The sequence below is a fragment of the Conger conger genome, chromosome 5 (assembly GCF_963514075.1).
Source record: "Conger conger chromosome 5, fConCon1.1, whole genome shotgun sequence".
Taxonomy (NCBI): domain Eukaryota; kingdom Metazoa; phylum Chordata; class Actinopteri; order Anguilliformes; family Congridae; genus Conger; species Conger conger.
Window position 1 is genome coordinate 65,234,664 of NC_083764.1, and position 21,533 is coordinate 65,256,196.

At 49.4% G+C, this 21,533-nt stretch overlaps 2 protein-coding genes across 2 annotated transcripts in view; both read left to right on the plus strand.

Moving 5' to 3' along the window:
• Positions 1 to 12,473, plus strand: part of LOC133128043 (ATP synthase subunit delta, mitochondrial-like) — a 26,058-nt gene extending 13,585 nt beyond the window's left edge. The window contains exon 5 of the mRNA XM_061241262.1: positions 12,461 to 12,473. The gene's annotated coding sequence lies outside the window, so the exon portion shown is untranslated. The remainder of the gene's footprint in view (positions 1 to 12,460) is intronic.
• Positions 4,469 to 19,302, plus strand: LOC133128044 (midnolin-like). The gene is made up of 8 exons (XM_061241263.1): positions 4,469 to 4,812; positions 7,726 to 7,957; positions 9,781 to 9,868; positions 10,889 to 10,951; positions 13,999 to 14,269; positions 14,563 to 14,814; positions 15,666 to 16,004; positions 18,461 to 19,302. Exons 2-8 carry the CDS (start codon positions 7,737 to 7,739, stop codon positions 18,715 to 18,717), a joined length of 1,491 nt encoding a protein of 496 aa, XP_061097247.1. The 5' UTR covers positions 4,469 to 4,812; positions 7,726 to 7,736; the 3' UTR covers positions 18,718 to 19,302.
• The last annotated feature ends 2,231 nt before the right edge of the window (positions 19,303 to 21,533 follow it).

A 21,533-nucleotide genomic window follows, 5' to 3' on the forward strand; every position in this document is an offset into this window, starting at 1 on the left:
GGGCAGCGAGGAAAGGATACAAGGACAAGGAAGCGGGAATTAGGCAAATGGAACGTCCTTGCTCTTTCAAGCGTCAGTTTGAAGCCACGTCCGTTACAGACGTGGCAGATGGGGAGAGGTGGATCCACAGGTCAGTTACAGACGTGGCAGATGGGGAGAGGTGGATCCACAGGTCAGTTACAGACATGGCAGATGGGGAGAGGTGGATCCACAGGTCAGTTACAGACATGGCAGATGGGGAGAGGTGGATCCACAGGTCACTTAACAGACATGGCAGATGGGGAGAGGTGGATCCACAGGTCAGTTACAGACATGGCAGATGGGGAGAGGTGGATCCACAGGTCAGTTACAGACATGGCAGATGGGGAGAGGTGGATCCACAAGGCGATCGTTTATATGTTGTGCATTCAGAACAAATACTTACGCAAAGGATGCACTTTTGTTTCCTTGCTCAAGAATCCTTGTGGAGCCTGCTTGCTCCAGGCTCCTACCTCCAGCAGGTCTGATAAATTGATTTTGGGGTCAGTTGAGGAAGGAGGAGTCAAGGGAGGATAAGATAAGCGATGACTCCCGTCGTGTGAGGTATGAGCAGGAAGTGTGTCAGCAGCAGACAGGAAGTGGGCAAAGCGGGTGTAAACATTCTGTTTAAACTCACCGAGGGATTCACACACACACACACACACACACACTCACACACTCACACCCACTCACACACTCACACTCCCGCTTCACACACACACACACTCACACTCACACTCCCGCTTCACACAGACAGACACAGACACACACACACACACTCACACACTCACACACACACCCCCGCTTCACACAGACGGACACACACACACACACACACACTCCCGCTTCACACAGACAGACAGACACACACACACACACACACTCACACACACTCACACACACACACACACACTCACACTCACACTCACACACACTCACACTCACACTCACACACTCATACACTCACACTTACACTCACACTCACACTCACACACACACTCAGGCTTCACTCAGACACACACACACACACACTCACGCCTCACTCAGACACACACACACACATATTTACACCCACAGTCACACACACACTTACAGTCACACACACACATTCATTCACACACACATACTTACACACACAGTCACACACACACATATTTACACACACAGTCACATACACACATACAGTGGGAGCAATAATTATTTGATCCCTTGCTGATTTTGTAGGTTTGCCCACTTACAAAGAATGGAACTGTGTAGAATTTTAATCGTAGGTACATTTTAACATTGAGAGACAGAATATCACAAAATAATCCACAATAACAACATCATATAAATTTTTATAAATTTATGATCGTATTTTTGAATGAAATAAGTATTTGATTCCCTACCAATCAGCAATAATTCCGGCTCCCACAGATCAGTTAGCTTTCCATTAAGAAGCACTCCTAATCTCAATTCATTACCCAAAACACCTGTGTCAACACGTTACATCGTTATGTAGCTGTATAAAAGACACCTGTCCACACAATCAATCAGATTCCAAGGTTTCCACCATGGCCAAGACAAAGGAGCTGTCTAAGGACATCAGGGACAAAATTGTAGACCTGCACAAGGTTGGGATGGGCTACAAGAAAATAAGCAAGCAGCTTGGTGAGAAGTTAACAACTGTTGGAGCAATTATTAGAAAATGGAAGAAACACAAAGTCACCACCAATCTCCCTCGGTCTGGGGCTCCACGCAAGATCTCGCCTCGTGGGATATCAATGATCATGAGGTCAGGGATCAGCCCAGTTCTACACAGGAGGAGCTTGTTAATGACCTGAAGGCAGTTGGGACCACAGTCACGAAGAGAACCATCAGTAACACACTACACCGTGAAGGATTAAAATCCTGCTGCGGGCGCAAGGTTCCTCTGCTGAAGACGGCACATGTACAGGCCCATCTGAAGTTTGCCAAAGAACACCTGGATGATCCAGAGGAGGCTTGGGAGAAGGTGATGTGGTCAGATGAGACCAAAATAGGGCTATTTGGCATCAATTCGACTTGCCGTGTTTGGAGGAAGAGAAATGCTGAGTACAACCCCAAGAATACCATCCCCACTGTGAAGCATGGAGGTGGAAACCTTATGCTTTGGGGGTGTTTCTCAGCTAAGGGGACAGGACGACTTCACCGTATCGAGGGGAGGATGAATGGGGCCATGTACCAGGAAAATTTGGGCAACAACCTCCTTCCCTCAGTGAGAGCACTGAAAATGGGTCGTGGATGGGTCTTCCAACATGACAATGACCCAAAACATACGGCCAAGGCAACAAAGGAGTGGCTCAAAAAGAAGCATATTAAGGTCCTGGAGTGACCTAAATCCTATCAAAAATCTGTGGAGGGAGCTGAAGCTTCGAGTTGCCAAGCGACAGCCTCGGAACCTTAAGGATTTGGAGAGGATCTGCAAAGAGTGGACCAAAATCCCTCCCAAGATCTGTGCAAACCTGGTGAAAAACTACAACAAACGTCTGACCTCTGTGCTTGCCAACAAAGGTTTCTCCACCAAGTATTAAGTCCTATTGTTCTATTGATCAAATACGTATTTCATGTGAAAATATGAGATTAAATTTATACAATGTATATAATGTTGTTATTGTGGATTATTTTGTGATATTCTGTCTCTCAATGTTAAAATGTACCTATGATTAAAATTCTACACAGTTCCATTCTTTGTAAGTGGGCAAACCTACAAAATCAGCAAGGGATCAAATAATTATTGCTCCCACTGTATTTACAGAGAGAGAGAGAGGGAGACACTCTCTCTCGCTATCTCTCTCTCTCTCACTCACACACACACACACACACACACACACACACACACACACATACTTATACACACATTCACACATACACATATTTGCACACAGTCGCACATACACAGATACACGATCTCTCACAGACACACACATACTTACACACACATTCACACATACACATATTTGCACACAGTCACACATACACAGATACACGATCTCTCACAGACACACACATACAAACACACACTGTGACCAGGCAGGGAGCGGCGGTCACGGTTGTGCCGGCTGGAGGAGACAGACGCTCTGTGACGCGGGCGGCGGCGCGGAATGACTCACGCCCGCGACGCCTTTGACAGCTCAGCTGACGGGACTTCCTGAAGAACGGAACGTCGTGTTCGCTACAATTCTACCTCGCGAGATCTGCTGACGAGCGTGACATTTTTCTATCTGGGATCTGGCTGTTTTTCTTTCTCAGGCTGGATGCCATATCTGTTTCGGGTTATGACCCTAAGCGAGTGCAAAATGCAGTGTCAACAACGCAACTGTTCGTATCTATCCACCAAATAAGGAGTTTTTATAGATGCATGTAGATAAGAATGTATAGATGTAAACACACCAGTAAATAAATAATTTATTTCAATATTTAATATTATTTTAAAATAATAGTATTTTACTTCTAAATCTGTTATTTATCATGCCATAATTTAACAAAGTTATGACGTAAAAAAACAAAAACACAAGAAAAAGTATGTACAGAAAGCAAAACAGACACCGCTCAGTAACACAGTAATACAGAAGAGAGCACATAATAAAGTATAAAAACAAACATACAAACATGCTAGTAGTGGTCGTCAAGGGTAAAGTATACTTCCAGTAGGCTACCTCTCTGGTGTTGTTGAAGCAAACTCGCCCGGTATACCGGTGTGTTTGTGTATGCGCGCCCCGTGTCTATGCAGTTACAGTAGGTTTTCATTCCTGGTGTTTACCGACACCGGTTGCCAGGTGATGCTTTTCTGCCGTCATCAGCAAGGTTTCGACGTTACCTTGCTTCTCTCCGTTTATTTAAGGTCGTTCTTCGCAAATACGCAGAGGCAGCAGATCCACTGGGCTAAACCAGATAACCTACGGTCACTTTACGTACGGTTTAGTACAAAGTGGGGCTTCTTTTGGGGGGGAACTATTGGAGTTTGTGGTCCAATAGTTATATACACTGTTCATGACTAATTAACCACAATCAACTCTATTAAAACAGCACACTTAGACTAAAATGTTCTTTGTTAATTTATCTTCAGGAGAGGCTATATGAATCAAATTTGCCCTGTCAGTGCAAAATCTGCTTCACCACAGTTACAACGTTGAACATGTTATCGTAATGTAGCCTAGATAGATAGATACTTTATTCATCCCGAGGGAAATGTTAGGCCTATTGCAGTGCGATATATTGCCCTCTGACTGGCATATATTGCTTATGTTAGTCTGGAAGTCGTGTAATCCAGTTTTTTACGAAAGTAAGCGACTGAATACGCAGGAGGCAGGAGCTCGCTGGTGCAGCGAGAGGAATATCCTGGCTTCCTTAAATCTCGTGCTGACATAGCGCTCACAAAAAAATCTCCACCCAGATCAAAAAAAAAGAAAAAAGATTCAGGCAAGCCCAGTTAAAGAGGCGTCCCTCCTCAGAACTCGCACTTACTGTAAGTGCAGGACGGGACTCCATTCCATTCCATTACATTACATTACGGACTCCGCACGCATAACCATAACCTAAACGACCTTTAACCTCTTGGACCTTCCTGGATTTCACATAAATACGGAATTCACATAATTGTGCATCTGCAAACAATCTGCTTTGAGAAGTGTGTCGTCAAATATTCCGTGGATTTACTTTCTTTAAGCAGAAATAACCTCTTACTTTGGAACTCACCCTATCTGTCCGTGGATTCGTACTGGGAATTGGTGTCGTCTAAGTGGACGAAAAAAAACACATTTTTCAAAACAATTGGTGAGTTGCACTTCGTTTTCACTGTAAGCTACGGTGTTTTCGACGTTACGTTAAATTTCGGTATGATGCCGTTGCCATTTGATCACCGTGCAGAACGTTCGCATGGCCCGTGCCTTAGTGGGTTGAAAGAGATCCCGAGCAAGAGAAATACATTAAAATCACTTTGTCGCGGAGGACCGCACACTACTTCATTACAGTGACGTAGTCTATAACCGACAAACTGAATAACGGACAGCAAAGAAGCCTGTCTGCATTAAAAAATACTTTAGACCTAGAGTGCACGTATATCTCCATTCACTTTCGATCATAGGTATTACATCTTTATGAATGGACGTGCGCCTAAATTGAGAATCAGTCAACTTCAAACGGAACAGTCAGTGGTCGCTTGTGTTTGTGGTTCGCTGGAATCCAAAGGCAGTCTTGACTATACCGTTTGGGAAATGACGCAAAGAACCAAGTCCTTGGTGTACTAGGCTAACTCTGCTTTCCCACATGGCCGCGGACGTCTGCGGCTCCCGTCTGCTCAAAGCAACGGTGGTGCCGGTCACCGCCGTCCAAAGCAAAGCGCCCTTGTTTCGGGCTACCTGATGATTTTGTTGCATTTTATTAATTCGGGTAACAAATAAGAAGCGTTCGGCGCAATGGGGAGTGCTATGGCAGGCTAGTGCCTGTCACCATTGTGCCAACTGCCCCTTTCAGACCCCTGCTGCCGTGTTTGCTCATGTCGGACGGGAATTAACGTGCTGAAATGATGCACAAAGGACCCGCGCGTGCCTTGGGGCCAACGGTCATATGATTCATGGTGCGGTCATACAGTCGAGCCTATATGACATGACAAATAGGCTATGGCGTCATCCTTATTATTTAGTTCATTTGTTTGCTTGTTTGTTTGTTTGTTTATTTGTTTGCGTTTCACTTAGCCTACTTGCGCTTTCTTACTAAATTATTTTCACTTACTTATTACTTATTTACGCGTAAAACAGTAACCAGTAAGAATAAACATTATTTGGAAGGGTTAAGATGCGCAATTAGTCAATCTATTGCGTCAAAGATTTCCCCAATAGGGACGCGTTGGCCAAATGGTCTAATGCGTTAATCACCATGCAAACGGGATATAGTAAGAGACGGTTATGATCCGGCCACTTGATCCTAATAATAAAATGTGCGTGACTCAAACCTCTGTCACGTTTTTTAAGGCAGTTTATTACTGTAATCCCCGTCAGGCAGAAAGTATGTCACACACAGACTCACGTTTGCAATTCGCTGTAATATTCAGTTTTGCCGCTAGGGGGCAGCTAAAGTATCCTGAAAATGCCAAGTGCTCAACACTTTCCCATGAGTGAAGTGACATCAGGCGGGTATATCACTAACAAGGATTACTGAGTTCGCCGAGTAAAACCCGGGACTCTTCCAAAACTGGGACTTGGACGGAGGTAAAAACCGTGGTACTCGGTTTTACTTGTCCAGTTACCCAGGGGTCTGTTCCACGAAGCAGGATTGTTTAGTTCGCTGGACAAATGCACTGAGTAAAACCTGCAACCCCCCAAAATATGGAACATGGACTGAAGTAAAAGGAGCAGTGCCGTTATGTCGGTAATCCTGGGCCCCCCTCCCAGGGCATGCTGACGTTCCTTCCACAATTTCAATCCCAGAATTTTAAGAAGCCGTTATTTTTCCTAATTGGGTGCTTAGAGGGACCCTTTAAACCACATCATGCCAGATATAGCTTTGCATGCAGTAAAGAATAAAATGCCCATGTTCACATTATGCTTATTTTGCAACTGCAAACTATATATATTATTATTATTATTTTTTTTAATCAAATGAAAGACTGAGGTTAATCAGTCGGCTTCTAATTAGGTTGTTGATCACACTTTTAATGTATTTCATCATTTTCCCTTTAACTTATTAACACAATGGTTGTTTGGCTGGTTATCATTTGTTTTGTCACAATGCAATTGTTTGCGTTGTAGCACAATATGAACATGGGAATTTTAATAGTTTGTTAATCTGGGGTTGCGATTGTGGTTTGAACGAAAACCAGCATATACGGGGTTTTCGCTAGATCATCACTCCGTAGTTCCTGAACATTATGAATGGCCCAGAGTGGGCGGGTACTATTTGCATTTCTTGGCGTGTGAAGCCCCGGCCTCTTGCTTGTGATTGGCTCCCTTTGACAAAGATGGCGCGTGCGAAAGAGCAGGGCGGAGCCTTCAGCGCGTCGCTGATTGGCCAATGCTGTCAGTCTCATCATTAGGCGTCGCTGGTAGGTCGGAACGGCGAGAAACGGTGGGCATGTCTATAATCACTGGGCGAGATATTCTTTGTCAGCTCTGTACATCCTGCGCTGATTTTGCGTAGGGTTGAGTGTGGTTGCGGCACGGGAAGTTACTTGGAGCTGGTAGTCTTTTGTATTGATCGGGAATATGTTACTTGCTTCGTTAGTCTTGTTTATATAGCTTCTATTGTTAGCGACTTGCAACTTAGCTCTCTGCTGTCACTTAGCTATCTACGTTAGCTTACTGGCTACAGCTTTGGAAACGTAAACATTTAGTTAGTTTGGACGTGGGCTCGCAAACTAGGTGAATGAAATAACTAGCTATAGTTACTGCAATAATAATAATAATAATACACACAAAACTGGGACATAAACTACACTCCGGAATTATCTAAAAGAGGAAGACGTCGGAATAACTTCCCATTATTTTTCCTTTCGAACGTGGATCCTCTTTAGGCTATTGTAAAGAAGCGAATAAAGGAAGTTTTGTCGGTTTTGGAATTAACTAACTAGCTCGCTTTGACTTAGGTCCGAAGTTGTCCTTAGGCTTTTTTTTTTTCTGGAAGTGTCCTCCAACAAGGAACGAACGCGCACAATACAGGTCACCCTCATTAGTTTGTCTCCTTCGAACCCAGACCATCGTCGAATGGACCAACACCCCGGCGCACGGAGCTGTACCGGCCGCGGAGCAGCGTCTTGCGAGGTCGCCGCCGGCGAGCCCTCCATGAATTTGCACATCCACTCCACAACCGGCACCCATTTCGAGCTGTCTCTGCCCGCGGAGGAGACGGTGGAAGGGCTGAAGCGAAAGCTCTCGCAGCGACTTCGAGTGCCCAAGGAGAGACTTGCACTACTGCACAAGGAGACGTGAGTAACCGACCACGGCCGTTAATCCGCCGCACACCGCTGACGCCTCTTTGCGGCACATCCAGCACACCGAGATTCACAAAAAACTACCCCCGATAAGTAGCAGGCTACGAGCTTGCAAACTATAGGCTTTCGCAAGATCATTTTGTAGGTAGCTTAGGCTAACCGTGGTATGATATTACAGGGAGTGATGTTTTGACGAGCCAAACAACACTGATTCTCTCAGAGAACTCGGTCGATGTAAATTTCGCACATTTCCAGACGTTTGCAAGTGTTGACATTGATCTGGTTAAGTTACACGTCGAGGTGAATTAGTCCGTTCGTACCAGAGCAGGAAGACGATCGCATGACCAGTCAGCTAGTACGTGATGAGCAGATGATGTGAAACGTTCTGTTGAGATCCAATGTTGTTTGGGCGCTTTCTCTGGGAGAGGTTGCGGGCGTTAGTTAAGCTGCATACCAGTTCGGCGAGGAGGGGGTCGGGGGTGACTGGAAGGTTCAGTTGGAGCTGAAGAAGTTTTGTGCCATTTTATTTATCTCACGCAAGTTTTCAATGTAGCCTGATCACAGTTGCTTGTCCTTATGATGTTCACAGCTTTGAGCTCAGTGTCCGGTGGAGTACCCCGATGCTTTCTAATAACACTATAGGCTACTCCTACGCACAGACTACAACCGTTTAGAGAGCGCTACACAACGTTAAATAACCGCGTCAGTGGTAGGCTTCTGAGATGTAGGTTACCTGATGGCGAGGTGATGTTCTGGTTTATTTACATTTCCCAGTTATTAGCGAATTGTCTGAGCTCCCAAATTACCATAGTCGGCTACGGTCTGAGTGGCGGCGCACAGTGGTTTCTTTGTCTCTTTAAAGACCCGACCAGCTGTCGCATTTCGTTATCAACACAGACTATTTAATAACACAATCCATTGAAAATAACCACACTTTAGTCAGTAGTCTAGCTAATAGTGATTTCTTAAACCAACCTGCGTCGATTCCCATTGTTCGTTTTTGAAGCCTCATAGGTTGCGTTAAGTGAATTCTGTGTCTTGGAATAGAAACCGGTTTCGGTGTGAAATCTTGTTGATTTAACATAGTGTGGCGGACCTTGAACACATTCATTCAATATTGATGGGCCATGCATGTTCCTGTTCTAATATAGCCCAAGCAGACATAGCATAGCTATAAGCCGTCTTGTGTAGGCTAATGATGCAATGTCCGTTGCCAACCTTTATAGTTTATTTAACAATGTAGCCTATGCCCTTTACATTTAAATGGAATGTATCATGTAACCATATAAAGTAGCCTAAACTATAGGTTATCTAAGATTGAGAAACGACGACCGTGGTTTGTATAGGCTATGAATAGTCGGTGACCTACGTAGATCCTATCATACAGAGAGAGGGGGAAAAAAAACCGATCTACAAAATACACGTGTCTGCTGTTGCCTAATCGTTTCCGTATGTCACACGGCTTCTCGCGCTGCCGGATGCCGTCGGCGGCTCTTTTAAAAGGACGCTCAGCGCCGGTGCGATGACGTAGTTGCTTGGATGAACTTTGCGACGGTCCGGTCACGCGTTATCTCGCTTGCGTCCTTCCATTGTGCTTGGCGTGTGCTGCGGGATAGGCGAAGCCAAGCGGCTTAATATTGACTTACCGCAAAGGTCAGAGAAACCCAAGCAAACCAAAAATCCGCATTCTGTCTTACTGTCCATAATATCCTTCTTCCGTTCTGGCTTAGCGCTGATCCTGCGTTTGGAGTGCAAGTTGTACCAGCGGTCGCTATTGGAAGATTGTTTTTATTAATGTTTTTGTTTTTCATTTTTAGGCCTCTAAGTTCAGGGAAACTCCGAGACTTCGGGATAGCCGATGGGAGCAAACTGACACTCGTGCCAACAGTTGAAGCAGGATTAATGGTAAGTGTTTGCGCCTAGGATGCTAAATTTCAGGCTGATTTCCATTGAAATGAAGTATGAGCAGAGTTTCGCAACACAGTCACGGCCTGGCCTGGGGTGGCGGCGCACCGCCTGAGATCTCCCACAATCCCCTGACCCTAGCCAATGACATCAGACTCAGCCTTTTGGAAATAGAGGGGGAGACCTGTTCCAATTGTGCCTGTCTCTGTAACCTCCTTTTTTTCCCAAAGGCTGTTTTTAATAATAATAGTAATGATAATAATAATGATTTGTTATTTAGCTGAGGCTTTTTATCCAAAGTGGCTTACAGTTGATTAGGCTAAGCGGGAGATAATATTCCCCTGGAGCAATGCAGGGTTAAGGGCCTTGCTCAAAGGGACCCAATAGCTGTGCAGGTCTTATCATGGCTACACAGGGGCTTGAACCACCGACCTTCTGGGTCCCAGTCACGTACCTGAGCCACTAGGCCACAGGCTGTTCTTCTGCTCCGGTGCTCGACGTCGTCAGCCACAGCAGTGCTTTAAAAGCTTAGTGCGGGTTTTTAACGGTCACGTTGTCACCATCCCAACCGCTGTGTCCTCTGCTTCGGTCACGTGACGTCGACGAGTTGTGCGTTGAGAATTGTGCTCCGTTTCGATCGCTCCTCTGAACGGTGTGAGCTGCAGGTTGTTATTCGTGACGGAGCGCCGTGTCGGACACCTGCTGTTGAGCTGTTCATCCACGTTCTCATCGGACTAGCCGGTGTAGCCACAATAAGATCCGCACAGCCGTTGGGCCCTTGAGCGAGGCCCTTAACCCTGCATTGCTCCAACGGAGGATTGTCTCCTGCTTAGTCTAATCAACTGTAAGTCGCTCTGGATAAGAGCGTCAGCCAAATGTAATGTAATGTAATGGACTGATGAGGTGGCGTGCGCTGCCCCTGAAGGTCTCCGTGTTCACTGCTGTGTTTTCTGCCTGATCTGATGAATGCCTCATCGTCAAGAGTCTAAATGCATTTCTCCTTTTCTGTTCCCTGTGAAGTCGCAGGCATCGAGACCGGAGCAGTCCATCATGCAAGCCTTGGAGAGTTTGACAGAAACGCAGGTGAGCGCTGATTTCCTTTATTTATTTTCGACATTCTGAAAAACGGTTTCAACTGTAACACTCTGGCGAGGGGCCCTGGAAGCTTTTGAAGCGTTGCTATGACGCTGTGTGTGGCTGTCGCTGAGGTTGGAGAGGACGCTGTGGTTGGGTGAGAGTTGAGGAGTGTTGGGCCCAATCGGCCCTGTGCTGTCTGCGTGGAGGCGTGTTCTGGCCTGGGGGGGGAGGGGCTCCCCTCCCATCCCCCGTCTCCCGGGCAACGGCTGTGCGGTGAGGCGAGCCCGGGAGGGGCCCCGCCCCCCGGCGTGTGCGTCATCAGCGGTCTGAGCGCGCTCAGTGAGGTCCACCCCCGCTCTCTCTCTCTCTCTCTCTCTCTCTCTCTCTCTCTCTCTCTCTCTCTCTCTCTCTCTCTCTCTCTCTCTCTCTCTCTCTCTCTCTCTCTCTCTCTCTCTCTCTCTCTCTCTCTCTCTCTCTCTCTCTCTCTCTCTCTCTCTCTCTCTCTCTCTCTCTCTCTCTCTCTCTCTCTCGCACACACACACACACACAGACACACACACACACACACACACGTTCCCTCGCCTCCTCCCAGCCAGGTGAGGAGTGACATCAGCGGCTGTGTCCGTGAGACGCTCGCAGTGAGAGCCGTCTACAGCCCCCCCCGTTGCCCAGGACAGCTGCTGACTCAGGGCTGATTGGTGTGGTCAGTGATTCATTGCTGATCGCTGTATCTTTGATTAAAAGATAAATAGTCTTTCCCAGGTTTTATTTTTATCCTCTATTTGAATGATGAACTAAAAATAAACCATATGCAATGGGGGGAAAAAAAACATCTTGCCATACTGACACAATCATGGCGACGAACTGCAAAGAAACACTCACTCACTCACACACACACACACAAACACACACACACACACACACACACTCACTAGAGTCCTGACAAGAACACATTTTCGCACAGCCGGCTTGGTTAGGTCTAAGCACAGTTTCTGCATGACTCTGAATTTCATATGTTTTGTGAGAACTCGCAGGTGTGGATGTATTGGAGTTTTGAGGTGTGGATGTATTGGAGAGTGTTGAGGTGTGGATGTATTGGAGATTTGAGGTGTGGATGTATTGGAGATTTGAGGTGTGGGTGTATTGGAGATTTGAGGTGTGGATGTATTGGAGATTTGAGGTGTGGATGTATTGGAGTTTTGAGGTGTGGATGTATTGGAGTTTTGAGGTGTGGATGTATTGGAGATTTGAGGTGTGGATGTATTGGAGAGAGACTCAGAGCCTTGACTGTATTCGAGATGCCGGGTGAGGGAACAGGAAGTGAACGTTCACCAGCAGGAAGCGTAATGCGTGACAGTGCAGCGGTGTGGGCGCTGACTTCCTGTGGGTATTTTTAACCTGGAAGTCGTGTGCGTGTGCGTGTGCGCACAGTGACGGTGACAGCAGGTGTGTGCGTGTGAGTGTGCGTGTGAGTGTGCGTGTGAGTGTGCATGTGCACAGTGATCGTGACAACAGGTGTGTGTGTGTGCGTGTGTGCGTGTGTGCGTGTGTGCGTGTGTGCGTGTGTGCGTGTGTGCGTGTGTGCGTGTGTGCGTGCGTGTGTGCGTGTGTGCGTGTGTGCGTGTGTGCGTGTGTGCGTGTGTGCGTGTGTGCGTGTGTGTGTGTGTGTGTGTGCGTGTGTGCGTGTGTGCGTGCGTGCGCGCACAGTGACGGTGACAGCAGGTGTGTGTGTGCGTGCGTGCGCATGCAGGGGCTGGGGTGGACAGGAAGCAGTGACCTCTGTGTCCACCCCCCCCCCCCCCCCCCCTCCAAGCGTCTCCATGGACGCGGGAGTCACATGGCCTTTGGGAAAGGTGGGGGTGGGGTGGGGGTGGGTGTGCAGAATGCATTGGGCAAACAAAAGCCATTGTTCCCGGGGATTAGCCGCTGTGAGCGGCCGTGCCCCGCAGCAAAGCCCGCGGAGGGGAGGGGCTCTCGCAGCGCTGTGTCAGGTGGCGCACACCGCCGCCGGGAACACGCTGCTTTGTCTGGCTGTGTGATTGGCTCTTCCTGGTGAGTCACCGAACGGACCCGACCGCGTATGAACGAGCAGAAACACAAAGGCACAGAACGGACCGTGATTACGCTTGTTCCTCTCGGTGCGCGACTGGGCGAGACTGTGAGGGTCTGGAAGGGAGGCCAGGTGAAGTGTGTGAGTGTGTGTGAGAGTGTGTCTCTGTGTGTGTGTGTGTCTGTGTGTGTGTGTCTGTGTGTGTGTGTCTGTGTGAGTGTGTGTGTGTCTCTGTGTGTGTCTCTGTGTGTGTCTCTGTGTGTGTCTCTGTGTGTGTGTCTGTGTGTGTGTCTGAGGGAGAGTGCACATTTTGTAAGATAACTCTGACGCACAGCTGAGGTGTGTTTTGGCCGAGCAAGGTCACCCCCCCCCCCCCCCCCAAACACTCTTATCCCCAAAAATAACCAGCTCTCAGAGCACACAGACGTCTCCCCCCCCCCCCTCATACCCAGCTGGTGTTTGGTGACTCGCACACTAAACCTTGACAGACGGCTGATTGGTTCGGGAAGGAAGCCATAGCGACCAGGCTAATGCATCGCTGTGCCAAATCTCACGCCATCCCGTTTTATTTATTTTTAATTTTATTCTCTGAAGAGGGGGGGTTCTGGCATTCACACATGTTCCCGAGCGGTATGCATTATGACATCATAATGGTCATGGTCTCCCGGGAGACGATGCGCTCGTGATCAAGATCTCGGGCAGAGGGGTGGGGGTGTGGGGGGTTGCTGATTGTGGGGGTACCCCACCACATTCTGTACTTAGCCGTCAATAATGCCTGCTTCAAGTGTGTGTGTGTGTGTGTGTGTGTGTGCGTGCGTGCGTTGTCCCAGCTGGAAACAGTGTTTCCTGCAAACCAAACATGGTTTTTACTTCTGTCACAGGTGTGAATGGGTAGTACAGGGATTAACCAACACCTCTCTCTCTCTCTCTCTCTCTCCCTCTCTCTCTCTCTCTCTCTCTCTCTCTCCCTCTCTCCCTCCCTCTCCCTCCCTCCTGTCCTCAGGTCAGTGACTTCCTGTCGGGGCGGTCCCCGCTGACGCTGGCTCTGCGCGTGGGCGATCACATGATGTTCATCCAGCTGCAGCTGGCGGCTCAGCAGCTGCACCACCGTCACCTGATCTCCCCCCCGCGCCCCCCCCCACTCCCACCGGGTCTCCACGGCAACGCCCGCCTGTCCCGCGCCCCCCGCCACCCGCCCGCCCCGGCCCCACGCCTTCACCCCAACTCCCCAACTCGCCCCCTGCCAACCGCAGCACCCCGCCCTCCTCCCCCTGTCCGGAGGTGAGCCCTCTTACCAGAGACGTTGCTTTGAGCCGTAATGGCCTCCCTCGCCCCTGTGTTTCAGTGCAGGAAGTCATTTCGGTTGTTCGGAGCCGTAATGGCTTCCCTCGCGGAAACACAGGCTGATAGAGAGGGAGGAGTGAGAAATGCCACAGTGTTTTGAGCCATAATGGCTTCCTTTGCTCAAACACCCACTGAGAGAGGAAGGAGGGACATGCTTATTTACCTTGATTAGATGCTGTATTACCTAGTGTGATGAGTCCTAACCCATCTCTCTCCCTCTCCCTCTCTCCCTCTCCCTCTCCCTCTCCCTCTCCCTCTCCCTCTCCCTCTCCCTCTCCCTCTCCCTCTCCCTCTCCCTCTCCCTCTCCCTCTCCCTCTCCCTCTCTCTCTCTCTCTCTCTCCCTCTCCCTCCCCCGCCGCACGCAGAGTCCTGCCTCAGGCTCCGCCCCCTCCTCCCCGCCCTCCCGCAAGCCCGGCGCCTTCATCGAGAGCTTCGTTAGCCACGCCCCCGGCGTCTTCTCCGGAACCTTCTCAGGTGAGTCGCCCGTCTCTGCGTGGCGCTGCGAGGCTCCTGACGCCCGAGAGGGGGGGCGGGGTCGTGTGTCACGGCTGACTCCCGCTGTAGCCACAGTCACATCAGTGCAGCCGTTGGGCCCTTGAGCAAGGCCCTTAACCCTGCATCGCTCCAGGGGAGGATTGGCCCCTGCTTAATCTAATCAACTGGACGTTGCTTTGGATATGCTTTAAAATGCATCACTTAAATCACTGTAATATAAATGAGCATGTCTGCTTACTCAGTTAACCTACCCTGTGTTTAAAAAAATAAAAATAAACTAAAATGCTTCAGTGCAAATCTCCAGCTGCTAAATGCCCAAATGTACATTTCTGCTCTCAATCTATAGTCAAGTCAAGTCAAGTCGACCTTATGTATTTGACATATTTAAAAACAATTGATATTGACCAACGTGCTGTACGACTTCGGTAAATAATAACGCATAAACAAATAGAATTATGGATACAAAACCTTGCACAAGGACAATAAGGACAATACGTACACTACCTTGTGTGCTGGATGTATGTTCATGGCCTTACGACCAATCGCATGTGAATTGTACCTTCTCTGACATGTCCATCGGTTGTTTTTTTTTTAAGATTTAATATTTATTAGGATCCCCATTAGCTGAGGCAAAACATCACCTCCTCTTACTAGGGTCCACACAAAACATAACTGCATGACAAGAGATGAGGCACTTACTGACAGAGCAACCACATAGAATAGCTTGTTCTATGACCTTGACACGCACGTTTTGGACAACGGCGTCTGCTTGATGTAGTGCGATGGGTAGGGTCTGACCTCCTGACCTTTGACCCCTGACCTCCCCGCAGGCACTCTGCACCCGAGCTGTCAGGACCGGACGGGCCGGCCCCGGCGGGATGCCGGCACCATCCTGCACATTCTGAGCGACCTGCTGAGCGCCACCCGCCACTGCCAGGGTCTCCCAGCGTCCCTCGCTCAGCTGCGCTGCCCCGCGCCCGGCGCCCCCTCCTCCCCGCCCCCCTCCCCCGTCGGGAGCGCCCCCCTGAGCCCCGGCGGCCTGCAGACACCGAGCCACAGCCACAACCACGGCCACAGCCACAACCAGAGCCACAGCCACAACCAGAGCCACAGCCACAACCAGAGCCAGAGCTACAGCCACAGCCACAACCAGGGGAGCAGGCCCGCCGGTGAGTCTATACAACAATCCCCATCCCCACCCCAAACCCAAGAACCTGCACCCACACCAAGAATGTAAATCCACACACACACACACACACACACACACACACACCCCAAACTGGCAGCAGCAGCCAAACACCCTGACCCAGCTGGACTCTGAGTCAGCTTTTCTTCACTCTCCAGTTTTTGAGGCCAAGATAAGGGGAGGGAGGGAGGGAGGAGAGCGGGATAGGGAGACGGGAGGGAGGAGAGCGGGATAGGGAGACGGGAGGGAGGAGAGCGGGATAGGGAGACGGGAGGGAGGAGAGCGGGATAGAGAGACGGGAGGGAGGAGAGCGGGATAGGGAGACGGGAGGGAGGAGAGCGGGATAGGGAGACGGGAGGGAGGAGAGCGGGATAGGGAGACGGGAGGGAGGAGGTGAATTCCTGAAGCCTTTGTTTGTGTTGTCTGGCTCAGGGGGAGTGGAAACCCCTCCAGGACGGGGTTGAGGTGGGTGGGGTGGGGTAGAGGTGGGTGGGGGTGGGGTGGGGTTCCTGTAACTGGGGCCTGTTTATAATCCCCTGCCTCATCCATTCTCATGCGTTAAAATGTCTGCCTCAGGGCAGGAGGACTCTGTAGTGGCTCTGACAGGCTCTGCGTTTCAGTCTCAGCCCCCTCCCCCAAGACCCCTCTGCTCAGCGCCGTGTGAGTGAGAGAGTGTGAGAGAGAGTGTGAGAGAGAGTGTGAGAGAGAGTGTGAGAGAGAGTGTGAGAGAGAGTGTGACAGAGTGTGAGAGAGAGAGTGTGAGAGAGAGTGTGAGAGAGAGTGTGAGAGAGAGTGTGAGAGAGAGTGTGAGAGAGAGTGTGAGAGAGAGTGTGAGAGAGAGTGTGAGAGAGAGTGTGACAGAGTGTGAGAGAGAGAGTGTGAGAGAGAGAGTGTGAGAGAGAGAGTGTGAGAGAGAGAGTGTGAGAGAGAGAGTGTGAGAGAGAGTGTGTGAGAGAGAGTGTGTGAGAGAGTGTGAGAGAGAGAGTTTCATATAATCTCTCTGTCCTGGATGTTCAGCACCACTCTTTTCTACATTTTGGGGTGGCTCTTTTCCCAGAATGCTCTGGTTCTGGCAGAAATGACGTGTGCGCAGCTGAACGATAATCTCACAAACGTGCCTTGCTGAGGAAGTGTGTGTGTGTTTTATCAACTGTTCTATAGGCACTGTGACTCAGCGTGTGTGTGTGTGTGTGTGTGTTGGGTTTGTACATTCCGTCTGAGTGAGTCATGTCAGTGTTGGCAGCACGTGGGTTTGCCTTATCGCATGTCGGTCGTGAGTTGGCCGTATATGGCGTGGTCTTCCCAGGGGAACGCGTGTGACCTCCCTATAGGACACACAAGGACACACACGAGGGCGACTGGGTGGGGGGTGGGGTGATGGATGACTGCTCTCTCAGGATAGGATCCCTTCTGCTCCTCTTCAATGAGCTCCAGAGGGAGGGCAAGGACTGCCTCGCTTATGTACAGAGTGTGAGTGTGAGTGTGAGTGTGAGTGTGAGTGTGAGTGTGAGTGTGAGTGTGAGTGTGAGTGTGAGTGTGAGTGTGAGTGTGAGAGATGGGTCCATCTCCCATGAGCCTTTGCTTTGTCACCTCAAAAAATGAGTGTGAGTTACATGCAGCTAATGAAGGTTTCTCTGAAAAGCCTGTTCCATTCAGACCACGGGGGACGGGGTGCTGAGTCAGCGTTTTGATCAACTGCGATACGTTATCTGCAGTTTTCCCACAGCTCTATAAACACAGGACAGGACAGGACAGGACGGGGCGGGGCGGGGTGGGGTGGGGAGGAAGAATCTGCTTGGCACAGCCAGACTCCAGACGGCCGCAAAACGTGACAAAATTCTCCTGACCTTCGACCCCTGATGACCACCAGGTGCACAGTTTAGAGAGTTCCGTGATCGGCCACGTGAACTCGCTGAACCGTGTTTGGCAGAAAACAAAATAACCAACCGACGAACTAAATAAAATTAACATTGGCACTTACTAGTGGATCAAAGTTATGGCTGTTTGCAGATTTGAATGTCACCATAGAGCAGAGGTCACCAACCCTGGTCCTGGAGAGCTACAGGGTGTGCTGGTTTTCGCTGTTACTCTGCACTTAATTTATCAATTAGAGCAGATGATTACACAGCTAACTCGCCTCACCTGGTTACCTGGGTCTCAACAGGGTGCTGATTTTAAGGTGAAAACAAAAACCAGCAGACCCAGTAGCTCTCCAGGACCAGGGTTGGTGACCTCTGCCACAGAGAGACTGTGAGGAGTCGTAACCTCTCGCCTGAACGCGCCTGAACGTGCCTGAACGTGCTCATTAGCGCCCGTGTCGTCCGCCCGTCTGGTCCCGCAGCCCGACCGCTGGAGTGATTGCACCCGGGCCGCAGTCTGAGGTGATTGTCTCCGGACGGAGTCCCTGACCCCTGACCCCTGACCCCTCTCTCCCCCCAGGCGAGGGCGTGCGGCAGACGGAGAACCGCGCGACGCGCTGCAAGCTGGAGCGGCTGCAGCTGCTGCTGGAGCAGAGGCGCCTGCGCAGACAGGCCCGTCGCCACGGCAACGCCCCCTACCGCTGGCCGGCCAATCGCGGCGCGGCGCGGGGCAGCCTGTCGAGCGGCTCCTCCTCCCCCCTGGACCTGGAGTACGACGACGCCGTGTGGATGCCCGACGTCTCGCCCGACCTGGGCTCCGAGTTCGTCATGGCTTAACGCCGCGGCCCCTCACATCCCCTCTCTCTCTGGGACCGGAGGAGGAGAGGAGGAGGAGGAAGGAGAGGAGAGGAGAGGAGGAGGAGGAGGAGGAGGAGGAAGGAGTCTGGACGGAGGGAACAGGGCGAGAAGGAAACGGGTGCGATGAATAAGCCTGCTACCCCTGACAACAGGCCACACCCCCCCAGCCCCTCCCCCTCCTCGCGACTCTCCATTGACCTTTGAACTTTACGCTGTCCTCTCTTTGTTTTTGTTATTATTTTTGTAATGGAGATATAACAGTGGGTTGTATTTCTCTTTTTTTTGTTTTTGGAGTGCGGTGGGGGAATTGAATGATTGAACTGAAACAGACATTGCTCTGGATCCTGACCACAGACTATGGGCTTCAGCGCTGGTTTTCTCTCGCTAAACACATCTACATGCTGGACTCAAACAGGACTGTGCATTCAGGACTGCAGCTGCTGTACCCGTGCATTCAGGAGTATAGCTATTGTATTTGGGGAAAGCGCCTCTTGTCGGCCACAGTCTACCCTTTACCTCCCAGACATGGGCTTTTTAGGTTTCTCTCCAATATGAATGAAATTGCTGAAGTTTTTTGTCTTTTTTTTGTGGGGGGGGGGGGGGGGGGGGGGGGGGTAATTATTGATAAAGAATCTAATATGTAGCAATGTTCACAAAGCATTCAGGTTCTGAAAAAAATGATGAAATGTTTTTTGCACATTTTCATGGTGGGGGGGGCCTCCCCTTAGCCTTGGTGTGTGGGGGGGGGGGGTAATGGTGTGTATTTGAGAATGTGGATGTGTGTGTGTGTGTGTGTGTGTGTGTGTTGAGTGACCTCCGTGGTGGAGGCTATAAATGGCTTAAATCAGTGAATGGAAAACTGAATAAATAACAAAGTGCTTTAGAAAACGATCTGTAGAATTGTGCGTTCTGATATAAATGAACGAAGATCTCATTTTTGGTTTTGTTTTGCTTCCTTGTCTGCCATTTAAAAAAAAAAGGAACATTGATCTTTGTTCTCCAATCAGCAGTTAGTTATTTCAGTCCATATGCTCATTCATGTAACAGAACACCCACATAACACACCCTGTTCCTCACCCTCTAAACCCAAACCCACCCACATAACACACCCTGACCCTCGCCCTTGATCCTTCCCAACCTGAAGCTTTTTCTACATGTGCTCCATTGGCCCTCTTCAGTTAGAGGGAGTGAGAGAAATCCAGTTAACCTGTGTGTGTGTGTGCGCCAGTGTGCCAGTGTGCCAGTGTGGGTGCCTTCATGCATGCTATTTTGAGTGTAATATTTTCACACATACACACACAGGGTCACACAGCCCCCCCTACACACACACACACACATACACACACACACACGCTCACACACACACACACACACACACACACACATACATACACACACGCTCACACACACACACACACCCACATACATACACACACACATACACACACACACACACACACACACAGGGTCACACAGCCCCCCTACACACACACACACATACACACACACGCTCACACACACACACACACCCACATACATACACACACACACACACACACAGGGTCACACAGCCCCCCTACGCACACACACACACAGGGTCACACAGCCCCCCTACACACACACACACATACACACACACACACACCCACATACATACACACACACGCTCACACACACACACACACACACAGGGTCACACAGCCCCCCTACACACACACACACACACACGCACAGGTTCACACAGCCCCCCTACACACACACACACACAGGGTCACACAGCCCACTCACATCCGAAGGGAAGATGGAACTCTGGGATTGTTTTCCCTTACACACCTACAGGCTGTGTGTGTTTTGGAAGGAATTGGAAATAGACAGGAAGGCTAACCATCTTAACTGTCCTCTGCAAATGGGCACAGTTGTGCTGCTGGCAGGTCACAGGTCACAGGTCGCAGGTCAGCTGGTCGTGTCGGGGCTTCAGGATCGTAACCTTCTGCCCGTAGTGGGGTTACACCTGGCACCCTACTGATGAGACCAACCCAAATATGGCCACGATAAACATCAGCCCGCTATGGCGTCCTGATGGATTTGAGGAAGGGTTGAAATAGCACGGAGGGAGGGAGTGACTACTGGCGAGCGTCTTAAAAAATTTTTTTTTCCAAAAAACCAAAGGGTGAAAGGACCCATTTGTCACTCTGCAGGGACTGTAGTCCTTTATTAATAACACATATACTCTCTAAAAGTAAATATAATCTTTCTGTGCCTCTCCTCCACGTCAAAATTCAACGATGCGTGAAATGGCTGAGCCAGGTCTCAATGTTTTCAAACTAGTTTTTGAGCAGAGTGGCCACGTTCTCTTTCTGACTAAAGAAAACTTAATGTAGTCCACCATTGGGAATAATTATTTAGACTGAATTAACTAATACAAAATGGCGAATCTTTTGGTTTCACTGGAAGGAGTGGCTCAGTTGCTGTCATTTCCTGTCATTTAGAATATCTATTAATGTAGATGTATAAAAATATTATTTTCTCAAGCGATGCATTTCAATGGGACATGATCACATTTGGTTAGGTGAGAAGTTTAAATGGGGGAGGGGAAACTGGCAGATGGAAGAGTGTTTTTCTTCGTGGTCTGTGTACCTGTTTGTGTCAGTCTGCTGCTTCTATTGAAGTTTCAGTGGAAAAACGTAAGGGCGTCGAAACGATCCAAAAATGGCCTGAAACCAGGATTTTGGAAATTCAGGTTTACATTACTGCTCAAAAACAAAAAAAGCCCTGTCTGATTCAGATATACGTGC